The sequence below is a fragment of the Canis aureus genome, chromosome 1 (genome assembly GCF_053574225.1).
Source record: "Canis aureus isolate CA01 chromosome 1, VMU_Caureus_v.1.0, whole genome shotgun sequence".
NCBI classification, from domain to species: domain Eukaryota; kingdom Metazoa; phylum Chordata; class Mammalia; order Carnivora; family Canidae; genus Canis; species Canis aureus.
In genome coordinates this window covers 59590548-59604441 of record NC_135611.1, presented here as the reverse complement: position 1 = coordinate 59604441, position 13894 = coordinate 59590548, and the positions used below count along the sequence as shown (strand labels likewise).

The following is a 13894-nucleotide window of genomic DNA, read 5'->3' as shown; positions in this document are numbered from 1 at the left end:
GTATTTCATCCAATGTGAAACAACGTACTTGATAAGAAACATTATTTTATATCCCACTAAGAAAATACAACACTACTGGGTAAATTATGACACGCCAGTTTTGAAGATGTTAAAATGTGAAAAATGAATGGTAGAGAACTGACAAAACATGGAAATGAGGGGATCCCTGGGTGGCGCAGCGGTTTGGCGCCTGCCTTTGGCCCAGGGCGCAATCCTGGAGACCCGGGATCGAATCCCACGTCGGGCTCCTGGTGCATGGAGCCTGCTTCTCCCTCTGCCTGTGTCTCTGCCTCTCTCTCTCTCTCTGTGACTATCATAAATAAATAAAAATTTAAAAAATTAAAAAAAAAAAAAACATGGAAATGAGTAGACCTCTATTGCCATGTGGATGGGAAGCTTTGGTTTGCTTGGTTCTCCAGGGGAGCGTGTTCACGGGGTAATTTGGTTTTAGGGGTTGGGATTTTTGTCCATTGTTAATGTCTATGATGTAAGGTGGTCTCCCTGTGCACAACATAGGCACCCCCTGCCCCCCCTCCTCGCTTTTTGCCAACAGCATTTCTGCTAGAACTTGAGGTCTAGGGGAGGAAGGAGTGCTGGCACGCTTGCCTTTCTTAAAGTGCAAAATCATAGACACAGAGAGCGTGGTAGCGCTCTTTCCCTCGTGTGACATCCTCTTAGCCCTCCTTTGTTTGAGCCCCGCCTGCAGGGGCAGCATCCCCACAAGCTCCCCACAAGCTCCCCACAAGCTCCCCGCAAGCTATCACATCTGCCCTGGCTCTGAGCCTCTCCCCAGGCAGCTGGCTGTACTCTGGGAAGTAGGAGGGTTAAAGCCCCCAGGGGACCACCCTGAACCAACAAGATTTCAGAGTTGATGAGTAACCCTCTCAGTCTTCCCCCTTTGAGATGCATTCTACATGGTTCCTCAGAGGGTTTCCAGCGGGAGGGAGCCCTGTGGCCTACCGCTCAGTGCATTTCCATGGCTCTTCTCCCCTCCCCGTTTCACTTGCCCCACTCATTCCCTTCCTGATATCACCTCCCTTCAAAAGTTCCTGCATCCAACCCTTGTGTCATGCTCCATTTTTTAGGGGAACACAAACTAAAAAATAGGAGTATATCTTAAAAATCACATAGACTATCCTTCCACTCATAGAAAAGATCTTGTCATCTTTTTTTTTTTTTAAGATTTTATTTATTTATTCATGAGAGACATCAAAATAGAGGCAGAGACACGGGCAGAGGGAGAAGCAGGCTCCCCTCGGAGAGCCTGATGTGGGACTCAATCCCAGGACCTCAGGATCACGCCCTGAGCCAAAGGCAGATGCTCAACCGCTGAATCACCCAGGTGCCCCAGATCTTGTGGTCTTTGCCACATGGCTATTCCTCATCTAGTCAAGGACTTTGTAGTTAACAAGAACATACTACACGTAAAGTAATTCCATTTTTTACTGGCTGGAAGTTAGAAAGTTACCCCTTTAGATACCAGAATTTAGGGTGTTTTGCGGTCTGGAGGTCTGGGTGGGGGGGAATGCCTTCTCTTTTCACACTGCAGCTCCTCAGTTATCTGAAGACAGCACGTTCTGTCCACAGCTCCATCCTCCTCCATCACTTCCCTCCACCTCTTCGTGACATGTGTGGTCTCTCAGGACTGAGTGGTGTGACCCAATAACCTGTCTTCTGAGTGTTATTTCCCACAGCCTGTGGTCCCACTTGTTTTCTGAGTAGATTGTAAAACCCCTGGCTTATGTTGAAATTGTGGTCAAATGATACTAGCTACTATATTAGTTCTTATCAAGACATCTCTTTTGTTCCATGCTTGTTTTCACCCACGCTTGCTATTTCTAAAGTATTTGTCAGCCATCCTCCTATCTTCTCTTGAAGCACTCCCTTTGCAGCTTTCTTTCAGCAACACACTAGATAAACCTGCTCTCCATGTCTTAGCCAGATTTCTGAATAGTAACACTGAACACAATAATAATGTCAAACAAGATAGCAAACTATGCAATCCAGCATACAGCACTAGAAGCTTCTCCACAGGTTACCAATAGTCCATTAATCACAGATGTTCACACGATTGTGAATCTACATAGCAGAAATAACATTTACCTCCTTTCTTTTACTTATTCTCAATGATGTCATAAAAACTTCATTAAATTCCTCCCAATTACGTATAATATTCTGATGAGGTTTGGCTATAAGTTATGCTTATGTATTTATATGTGTGTTGGTAAATATAGATTTTACAATGTCTATAAACCTGTGTGTATAGATTATATGATGTCTCCCCTGGTTCACAGATAAGTCTTATATAGGGATTTTTTTTTTTCCTTCTTTTGCACATTTTTTTTCTGATCTCCTAAATCTAACCTTTTCCATATGGACATTCTGGCCCTGAAAAAAGTGATTTGTCTTCCCAGTCCCTGCTTCTCCCTCCCCAGGCTTGATCCCCGTTTCCAGGCTCTTTGATATGTCTGTTTTGCTAGGTTCTACCTTTGAGCTCAGACCAAACTCAACCATTCAGCCTTATTATTAGCACTATTCCCTAGAATCCACTCTTGGAAATCCCCATGGATCAGCTGTTTATCTAACCTGTTTAACCTAAAGATAAGAGAATGCTTTTCTATCCCTTTTGGACTTAAGATTTAACTCATGCTGCTCGCTATTCTCTTACCTTTCTTTCCCCTAAAAAGATATAGTCACTTAGGATCTGGGTTGTCCTTCATCCTTTATTTGGAGCTCTGATAACTGTAAATATTTTCCTATTTTTCTTTTCTCTGCTATTTGTACATCCCAGACACACATGGTCACTAATAATGTAAGAATTTACATAAAATCGAGGTGGTCCCGATGCCTAGAGTCTGAGAGCCCCAAGAACAGAGTATAGTAAAATGATGTTCTGATCCGACTATGCGACATAAATACACAGCTGCTTCCACTGTTGAGATACTATAATATTAGTAATGTCAGGGTCTGTTATGGGTGCCCAGGAGGGCTGCTTATCCCCAGCTTCATATCCCTAAAGTTTTAAAATTTAGATTTAACATGAAGGTTTTTCATTTTTTAAAAGTAAAAAAAAATAAAAAAATAAAAATAAAATAAATAATAATTTTTAAAAAATAAAGAAACAAAGCCTCTTTGGCATTTCCCTTTTTTTTTTTTTTTTAATTTGCCAAAAGCCTCATAAAAGGAAAATAGCTAGGCTTCTCTAAACCCCCAAAAGGTCCCTGTCACCATGCAAAGTGTATCTTCTTCTTGTTTTATTCTCACAACAACCCCATGTTGAACAAAGGGACACTGCCTGGGTCCAGGAACGTCTGTGGGCTCCCTTAGAGAGTCCAGGGCCAGGATCCAGCCCCCTCTTCTGAGATTTTAGAATGTGTTCCGGACAACTGTGGCTCGCCACATTAGGATGAGAAGAATGAGGGTGAACTGAAAAGAAGAAAAATGTTTGGGCACTGTCCACCCCACAAAACGACTCTTTCCCTATAATGAAAAAAGGAGCTTGTAGAAATTTCTGTGGGAGAGAGGAGTAGCAGTTTATCATGACTGGTTCTCTCATTAACTTATCACCAAAGAACTTCAAGGGTGGGGAAAAAAAACATCTAAAAGTTTTGTTGTTAAAATCTTCTTTAGGAACTGTCTGGAAGTAGGATTTAATTACGTTCCATAACAACAAACTTGTCCATTTCTTCTAAATCCTGTTTGGTTTTTTTTTCTTTTCTACAAATAATCTTGGGCCTACTCCAATGTATCTGGTATTTGACTTTTTAATCAAAAAGAACTTACAAAAGAGGAAGGAAGGAAAAAAATAATACAACCTGAAAGTTCCTTTCTGCAGGTTTTCCCCCTGCTTGGTTTGTTGTCTGCAGCAGAGACTATAATCAAAGCAGTTTTTTTCAGTTGATCTTATTTTCCCAGTGGCTTTTTAAAAGTACCAAATCAGGAGATATTTTCTTTGTTCATGGAACCTGCAAGTTGATAGGTTATTATCCAAATTTTCATTCCCATACTGCCCAACCCATCTCTTTCTCAAATACTCATTAGAGCCAGAGAACTTCAGGAATGTAGGATCATTTCTCTCCAGACAGTTAAGAAATGAATTCCTCCCATTTTCTTCCATCCCATACTAGAGAAAAGAAAAATATGTTTTAGAAATAAATATGAGCCACATTTTTTTTCACTGCTATCCATTTTCTTCTTTGCTACCTGTCACCAATATCACTAATACTCCACCATCGGTGTTTACAAAATAAGATGACCTGGGTCCAGTAGCAGCTGTTTTTGATCCAGTACCCTTTCTCAGTTCTTGGGTTTTTAATCCCAGTTGACATTCACAGTCTCTTTTGATCAGGGGTCAGCAAACTTTTCCGTAAGAGCCAGAGAGAACTAGGCTTGGAGGCCATATGCAAGCACAAGCATGCATTTTATTGTGCTCTGCAAATGCTGTGCTTTTTACAAATTGAAGGTTTGTAACAACCCTGTGCCCAGCAAGTCTAATCAGTGCCATTTTTCCAACAGCATTAGCTTGTTTCCTATCTCTGTCACATTTTGGTAATTCTCACAATATTTAAGTCTTTTTCATTCTTATTATATTTGTTGCAGTGATGTATGATCAGTGATCTTTGATGTTATTATTGTAACGGTTTTGATGTGCCACAAACTGCACCTTTATAAGACAGAGAACTTTATCAATAAATGTTGTGTGTTCTGATGGCTCTACTCCTCTCTCTCCCTCTCTTCGGGCCTTCCTATTTCCTGAGATATGACAATACTGGCAGTAGGCCAGTTAATAGCCCTACAGTGGCCTCTTAAGTGTTCGGGTGAAAGGAACAGTCATACATCTTCCAATTTAAAGCAAAAACTAGACACGGTTAAATTTAGTGAGGAGGGCGGGTCAGAAGCCAAGAAAGGCCAAGAGGTAGGCCTCTTCTGCCAAACAGTCACATTGTAAGTGCAAAGGAAAAACTTCTTGAGGGAAATTAAAAGTGCTACCTCAGTGAACACAGGAATGATAAGAAAGCAATATGCTGATAGGGAGAAAGTTGAGTGACCTGATAGAAGATCAGCCCAACCACAACATTCCCTTAAGCCACAGCCTAACCTCGAGCAAGGCCCTAACTCTCTTCAATTCCGTAAAGGCTGGGAGAGGTGAGGAAGCTGCAGAACAAAAGATATTTCATGAGGCTTAAGGAAAGAAGCCATCTCTGTAACATCAAAGGGCAAGGGGAAGCAGCAAGTGCTGATGGAGAAGCTGCCGCAAGTTATCCAGAAGACCTAGCCAAGATCGTTAATGAAGGTGGCTGCACTACACAACAGATTTTCATTGTGGTTGTAATGGCCTCCTACTGGAAGAAGATGCCATCTAGGACTTTCAAAACTGAAGAGGAGAAGTAAGTGCCTGGCTTCAAAGCTTCAAAGGACAGGCTGACTCCCTTGTTAGGGGCTGATGGAGCTGGTGACTTGAAGTTGAAGCCAATGCCCACTTACCATTTCAGAAATCCTAGGGGCTCTAATAATTATGTTAAATCTACTCTGTCTATACTCTATAAATAGAACAACAAAGCTCATGTGTCTCCAGCATGGTTTACTGAATATTTTAGGCCTGCTGCTGAGACCTACTGCTCAGGAAAAAAGATCCCTTTCACAATATTACCGCTCCTTGACAGTGTACCTGGTAGCCCAAGAGCTCGGACAGAGATATACAATGAGATTTCTGTTTTCATGCCTGCTAAGATAGCATCCATTCTGCATCCCATAGATCAAGGAGCATTTTGACTTTAAGCATTTAAGAAATACATTTCCTAAGGCTACAATTGCCACAGCTAGTAATTCCTCTGATGGATCCGGGCAAAGTCCATTGAAAACCTCCTGGTAAGAATTCACCATTCTGGATACTATTAAGAATATTCATCATTGGGATGCCTGGGTGGCTCAGCAGTTGGGTAACTGCCTTCAGCTCAGGTCACGATCCCAGGACCCAGGATCAAGTCCCGCATCGGGCTCCCTGCGGGGAACCTGCTTCTCCCTCTGCCTGTGTCTCTCATGAATAAATAAATAAATCTTAAAAAAAAAAAAAATATTCATCATTTTTGGAAGAGGTCACAGTATCAACATTAACAGGACTTTGAAAGAAGTTATCTACCCTCATGGGTGACTTGAGGGGTTCAAGACCTCAGGGGAGGAAGTACCCACAGAGGTGGTGGAAAATAGCAAGGGAACTAGAATTAGAAGCAGAAGCTAAAGATGTGACTGAATCGCCAAATCCCATGATAAAACTCAAACAGATGAAGAGTTGCTTCTCATGGACGAGCAAAGAAAGTGGTTTCTTGGGATGGAATCTACTCCTGATGAAGATCGTTGACCGCCAAGAGTTTAGAACATTACATAAACTTAGTTGATAATGCAGCAGCAAGGTTTGGGAGGATGGGCTCCCATTTTGAAAGAGGCTCTACTGCAGGTAGAGCCTCCATCAACTCAGCACCGTGTGCTGCAGAGAAATCATTTGTAAAAGATACGATCCCGACTTGGCAAACTTCATTGTTGCCTTATTTCAAGAATTTGCACAGCCACCCCTACTTTCAGCAGCCTGAGAAGGGCAGCAGCCACCAATATCAGAGAAAGACCCTCCAACAGCTCTAAAAAGAGGACAAGCCCACTGAACCCTCAGATGATGCTTAGCGTTTTTTTAGCAACAGTGTTTTTTAATTAAGGTATGTATATTGTTTTTCAGAAATAACGCTACCACACACTTAATAGACTCTAGTACAGTGGAAACATAACTTTCATATGCACTGGGAAATGAAAAAATTCACTTGACTCACTTTATCACAATATTCACTTAGTGTAGTGGCCTGGAGCCAAACCCACAATGTCTTCGAGGTTTGCCTGTACTCCTCTCTGCCGTTGTAATGGAAAAAAAAAACTAGCCACAGACAATATGTCAACAGATGAGCATGGCTATGGTTCAGTAACACTTTATTTACAAAATTAACAGTAAACTGGGTTAAGCCTGTGATCCATAGTATGATGAACTCGACTATGGACCACAAGAGGAAATGCTTAAAAAAAATAAATCACTGAAAAATTATTTCAAAATTAAATGTAGAAGTGTTTCTAATAGATATCTAGTCTATATACCCTTTAACTTTTTATACTTTATATGCCTTTGCATTTTGTGGGGGTTTTTTTTTAAATGTTCGCCTAAAACCCTTCCACATGTATTCAATTTGAATCCTTATTTTATTTGCATCTGGCAATTTCATAATAAAAACTGGCGACAAGCAGTTTATTGCAACATGACCGTTTCTCCCCTCTTCCTTGGTAGGCCCTGGAAAATCACTGCCGCGTGAACGGAGGCTATTCAGGCCTAAGGGATGTTTACCTCCGACACGAGAGTTATGACGATGTACAGCAGAGTTTCTTCTTGGCAGAGACACTGAAGTAAGTAAAACGTATTCCAAAAGTATGTGGCTGAGGCACCTGATCCGATCTTCTTTGTCGATGTCTTTATCATGAACACATTCAAACGGTAGCAAGTATGACGGCTTCCGAATGCCCCCTCCCCCTGTGTGGCAGTGACTGTGGGTAGGTTTCCAGTCGTTACCCAAGTCTGATGCCTTAGCGCTGCATTGTGGGATTTCACACACTCATCCCTAAGCACAGAGCAGCTGCTTTACTCCACATTAGTGAGTATATCGCCTTGGGGTTTTGCAATACTTGACTGTCGTCCGTGATTCTCCGTAAGACATACGGAGACATTGATGCGGTTTTTGCTGTGTCTTTATGCTTTCCCTGCCTGACACAGCCTCTCGGGCCTCATATACTCATGTTTTTCTCTCCAGATATTTGTACTTAATATTTTCTGATGATGATCTGCTTCCACTGGAACACTGGATCTTCAATACCGAGGCACATCTTCTCCCTGTACTCTGTACGAATAAAAAGGAAGTCGAAGTCAATGCAAAATAAAAAAGATCTTTTATATTTTACTGTGCTCCATTCCCTTCACTGCATACCTTAATAATTCCTTTTCTGGTATTCAGGCACATGATGAATTTTTATCAATAGGTCTGTGATTATTCTAAGTTCTAAAATTGTTTTGCAGTCTTTTATGTTTATTATCATAGGCATAGATGGACCTAAATTCCTTATCATATCCTTTATTACTCAGTCAGTGGATCATAGGTTTTTACTTTTTTTAAGTAATCTCTGGAGTTCATGAAGGTATATCATTTTTATTAAATTGAACAGAATGGTATACCAGTGACCTCTTAGTTATAATTTTGATTTGACTGCAAAACTTTTTCCTCCTCTATGAGGAGATGACGTCTGCTTTAAGCTGTAATGTTTTGCCATGTTGCAAAAAGCCATAATAATAAATTAAATATTAAAAAAAGCTTTTTCCTTTTCAATTTCATGTTAATCTGGTTTGTCTATCCACCAGAGACAGATCTTATAACTGTGACAGACAGCCTCTTTATGCGGGTCTATCATTATTTGATAGAATGTCTTCTAAAATCTTCACTCACATTGTAATTCAAATTAGAGTGTCATCCCAAAAGGATCATCTCGTGTTGACCTCATTTCATTGGAACCACAGTATATTTTTGTTGGTTAATTATATTAGTGTTTCCTAATTTGTGAATTAGTTCTCAAATTTTACTTTAAATGCCCTGTGTCATTTCTGGATCATGTCCTGGTTAATTTCTTCCATCCCCTACCACACGAGTGGAGCTTTCGAGTTTTGCAGAACTCTGCTATTACTGAATTACATTTTTTGAAAGACAACAGTATAACTTTTAGTGTGTTAGCTTTTGCTTTTAACTGAGTATATGAAGAAATTGAGTCTCTCCAAAGAAAGGGTGAGTATTTAACATGGTTTTTAGTTTGTATTTCACCTTTAAGGTTTTTTTTCTTGTTCTCAAAAAAAGCATTACATTTGGTTCAGATTTTTCAGATTTGAAAAGAGCCCTTTCTCAAATGTAGTAAACTATTTCATTTCAATTTATGACAGCAGGATTTAACTCTGAAAGAAGCTCTGCTAATGTGTCTATTCATGGTCAACTGAAGAAAATCTAATAAACTTTTAGGCTAAGTAAGAATATAGTACATTTTGTCAGGTTAAATTCAACACAGAGATCCCAGCTTAAAAGCAATATATAGGAATGGACATTCCTAATCCCCCACAGTCATATAGCAGATCAAAATAATTACATGATTCTTCATTAAGAATAAGCATCATTTTGAGATATGAGTGGCTTTCCCTACAACACGTTTGGTGGCAGCTTGTGCTTTCTCATATTAGTTCATATTTTATATATATTTCTTGAAAGGGCTAATATGATGATGCATATACTGAGGAGCAGAGACTTTGAGCCACCTGCATTTTCAACCGAGAGTGGTCGGATGGTTCAGTGCAACCCCATGAACTGGGCTGAAGTATATGAAATTGCTGCACTTGTAGTAGAGAAACTGCCCAATATCAGCAATTTCATATGCTTCAACATAATATTTTTTAATTATTTTCTTAGATCTCAATAGACTCAATTGTTTTCAGCTGTTTCAGCTTTTGAAAGTGTTTCAAAAGATTTCCTTTGTCTGAAAGGACCACCTGTGTGACCTGCTCTTTTTTAATACTGTACGTTGTTTTATGTCAAAGAATAAATTAATAAAATTAGTAAATGAAAAAGATCCTTTAGTGCATCATTATTGCCATGTTAATGAGTTCCTGTGACCCAGAATAACTCCTTCCACTCATATCTTCAGCTCACTTTATGAAATGAATGGTTTGTTGAGAGTCCTTTCTTCCAGAACTTAAAAGCAGTGTGTGAGATTATTGCAAAAATTGGGCCATATGTATTTAAATGATAATTTTCACGTGAATGTCCTTGGACTGGAAATTTAATTTATTTTCTTTAAATTTTCAGTTTGATTTGAAAGAGCACAAAGCTGATATGTATTTCTGCAGCAGATACTTTGAAATCAGGTTATGTGTACACACTGCACTATAACGTACCTTTTGTATCCTGATATAAATAGGCAAGATGATTGTACTATGTTTTGCTCTGCCAATGGCAAGGACAAAGTTTTTCAATTCTAGAACTTGGAGTTTTCAACCTAAATCCCAAAACACCAAAAATGTAAACATGATTAAGAGATTATTATTATTAGGGTGATGTAATTTAATTAAAGTTATATTTTGTGTTAATTATTTCGAACGACTGAAGTCCTTAGGTAGGCATTTTCATTCATTTTCAGCAAAACTGTGCAGTTAAGTTTACATATGTATTCACATCCTGAAAGGCAAATAATTAAAATAGCACTTCATTTTGTGTTTCTGCATATATTTTTGGTATACTGTGCACAATTACTATTACACCTATAAGTTGTATGAAATTTACAGAACTCGATGTTTGTCATGACTCTTCCATGTGTAGCACCCATTCTTTTCATTGGTTGTTTTTAATTTGTACATAAATCTATTCTGTCATTTCCAACTTTATATAAATCTCTAATGTTATGGGAAACATAATAGATTGACACATAATTTTTAAAAACTATATTTGTAAAATTTCTCTATTGTGAATAAAGCCTTTTAATATATCTCCTCATTTGTTATTGTTTCTCCTTTTAAATAAGCTTTTGTATATATAGGGGTGAAAACATACGATTGCAAATTGAGATAATAGTGATTATTATTAATCCTAATAGTGGGGACACCTGGGTGGCTCAGCAGTTGAGCATCTGCCTTTGGCTCAGGGCATGATCCCAGGATCTGGCATCAAATCCCATGTCAGACTCCTTGCAGGAAGCCTGCTTCTCCCTCTGCCTGTGTCTCTGCCTCTCTCTCTCTCTGTGTCTCTCATGAATAAATAAAATCTTTTAAAACATAATAATAATAATCCTAATAGTGATTCCATACCACGCCCAGAGGATCTTGACAAAGTTACATTTCTCATTAAAAACTTTAAATTGCAAAAAAAATTGCATATACATTTTTTATTAACTAAATATCTTATTAAGATTCCAACATAGGGATCCCTGGGTGGCGCAGTAGCGCCTGCCTTTGGCCCAGGGCGCGATCCTGGAGACCCGGGATCGAATCCCACGTCGGGCTCCCGGTGCATGGAGCCTGCTTCTCCCTCTGCCTATGTCTCTGCCTCTCTCTCTCTCTCTCTCTCTCTCTCTCTCTCTCTGTGACTATCATAAATAAATAAAAATTTAAAAAAGAAAAAAGATTCCAACATAGGGGCGCCTGGGTGGCTCAGTTGGTTAAGCGTCCAACTCTTGTTTTCAGCTCAGGTCATGATCTCAGGGTCCTGGGATCGAGCCCCACATCAGGCTCTGCCCTCAGCAGGCAGTCTGCTGGAGATTCTCCCTCTCCTCTGCCCCTCCCCCCCATTCTCTCTCCCTCTCTCTCAAATAAATAAATCTGTTTTGTTTTTTTTAAAAAAAGGACTCCAATATATATTCAACACCAGGGCATATGGGTTAGAAACAGGGAGTTGATGGCAGAAATAGCATAAAGTATGATCCTGTTCTTCAGTTCCCAGTCCAGTCAAGGAGATCAGACTCACCCCACCACCAAAACAAAGTGTTTAGTTACCAGTTAAATTCTGCTATAGAAAAACAAAAATTTCTTTTGCTACAGAAGTCCAGCGGAGGGACGCCTGGGTGGCTTAGCAGTTAAGCACCTGCCTTCTGCCCAGGGCATGACCCTGGAGTCCCAGGATCGAGTCCCACATCGGGCTCCCTGCACAGAGCCTGCTTCTCCCTCTGCCTGTGTCTCTGCCTCTCTCTCTCTCTCTCTCTCTCTCTCTCCCTCTCCCTCTCCCTCTCCCTCTCCCTCTCTCTGTGTCTCTCATGAATAAATAAATAAAATCTTAAAAAAAAAAAAAGAGTCCAGGGAAGCAGGAGGTCACTAGGATCTGAGTGATCAAAGAAGCTTAGAAAAGAGAACTTCAGCTACAGGAGAGCCTCCAATATTTCTGTAAAAGTCTAGGTTTTTCAGATTCATGTTGGAACTTTTTAGACTGTTTCAGACATTCTGGTTGCTGTTCTCTCTGCCTAGACCTCTTTCCCCCGTGTTTTTTTGTTTCTTTGTTTTTAATTTGAAATTGAAGTACAGTTAACACAGTGTTGCACGAGTTTCAGGTGTATCACACAGTGATTGGACAAGTGTGTACTACACTGTGCTTGCCGCAGCCGTAGCCACCATCCGTCACCGTGTCACACTAGTACGATACCCCTGACTGACCATAGTCCCCGAGCTGTACCTTTCATCCCTGTGACTTACTCCTTCCATAATGCAAGCCTGTGGCTCCCACTCCCGTCACCCGTCAGCCCTCTACCCTCTTCCCCTCTAGCAACCACCAGTTTGTTCTGGGTTTAGGGATCTGTCCCTGCTCTCTTTGTTCATTTGCTTTATTTTTTAGATTCCACGTAGAAGTGTAATCAGATGGTGTTTGTCTTTATCTGTCTGACTTCACTTAGCAAACACCCCCCCAGGTCCATCTCCTTCCCCAATGTTTTTGTGCCACATTCTTCACTTCATTCAGGTCTCTGCTCAGTTATCACCTTATCAGAGTGATTTCCTTGGCAAATTAATATAAAATTCCCCATCACCCTTCGTTCCTTGCTCTTTTTATTTTCTACTTAGCATTTAAGAGCTCACCCTCGAAAATTGGTCTCAGGCTCTTTCTCAAGGTGTGGGTGAACATATTTATTTCCTGATTTGCTTATTGTCTGCCTACCCCCTTAAAACCAACCCCCTCTCCCCCCAGAACAGAAAGTTACTTTGGCTCTGCTCCTCACCACAGTGTCTCGAGTAGCCACTTGGTGGCACATAGCAAAGTATCTGGTGAATGGGTGACTGAATGAATGAATGAACCTTATATTCATAAGTTTTGCTGTGGCTATTTGCAAATATTTTTTAATACACAGTAATTTTTAAAAAAATATTAGGTATCAGTATTATATAACTTGCTGTTGTTTTTAATAACTATAAGGATGGGCATTTTTTATTGCTACCTATAGTCGTTTTAAGGAAATATGGAGCAACTTTGTGTTCGTGGCTAGATTCAACTCTAAACCAACAGAGTTTTTTAAACCACGTGTATCATGTAAGGCCCTGTGTAACATACCAGAAAAATGTAAGCCAGTTTTCTAATACAGAGTTTTTCAGTGTTAGGATTCGAATAGCCTACTATTGTTTCTATGATTTAATCTCATAGTCCTTGTCTCCTGAGAAAACTATTTCTGCAGCATCAAGTAAAGGAGTTGGTTTTTCACTTAACATATAGCTACTCAAATGGGAACCTTCTGAATTTAGTTATTTGCAACATAAATAATGTCTACTCATTGCTGACAGAATTATTAAAAGATATTCTAAACATGATTCTTATTTATACTAATCATCAACCATCCACACAGAAATGGCAGCTTGGCAGTCAATACATCTAATTTCTGATAATTATATGTAGACAACTGCTAAAAATTTTATGAAAACTAGATAAATCTTTTCTCATTTGAGCATAGAATTCATGTATCTAATGGCCATTCCAGCGCCCTGACTTGTGGCTGAAATGTGAGGATGGGAAGGGGTATCTTAATTAATCTTTTAACTGATATAATGGCCCAAAGACTGATTTTTTTTTTCCTGGCTCATTCATTCTATACTGGCCAACACATGAGTCATAATCTTCAGGAAATATTTGCTAAGCATCAGATATGCATATAAAATATCAGAACTACATAGGAGTCTAGACAGCATTTAGTCTAACTCTCTTATTTTAAATATGAGAAAACTGGGGGATTTTTTCCAAGGACAAAAACTATTTTCTGTCCCGCCCTGTGCTTCCAGACAGGGATTTGGTAAGATTTATGCTAATAAAAAAAA

General features: G+C 39.7%; 1 protein-coding gene across 1 annotated transcript in view; it reads left to right on the top strand.

Moving 5' to 3' along the window:
- The window catches only part of MAN1A1 (mannosidase alpha class 1A member 1), a 174198-nt gene extending 163599 nt beyond the window's left edge, over window positions 1–10599 (top strand). Inside the window, exons 11-12 of the mRNA XM_077901305.1 lie at window positions 7322–7437; window positions 7839–10599. Of these exons, the coding sequence (XP_077757431.1) occupies window positions 7322–7437; window positions 7839–7965 (243 nt within the window). The 3' untranslated portion in view covers window positions 7966–10599. The remainder of the gene's footprint in view (window positions 1–7321; window positions 7438–7838) is intronic.
- The last annotated feature ends 3295 nt before the right edge of the window (window positions 10600–13894 follow it).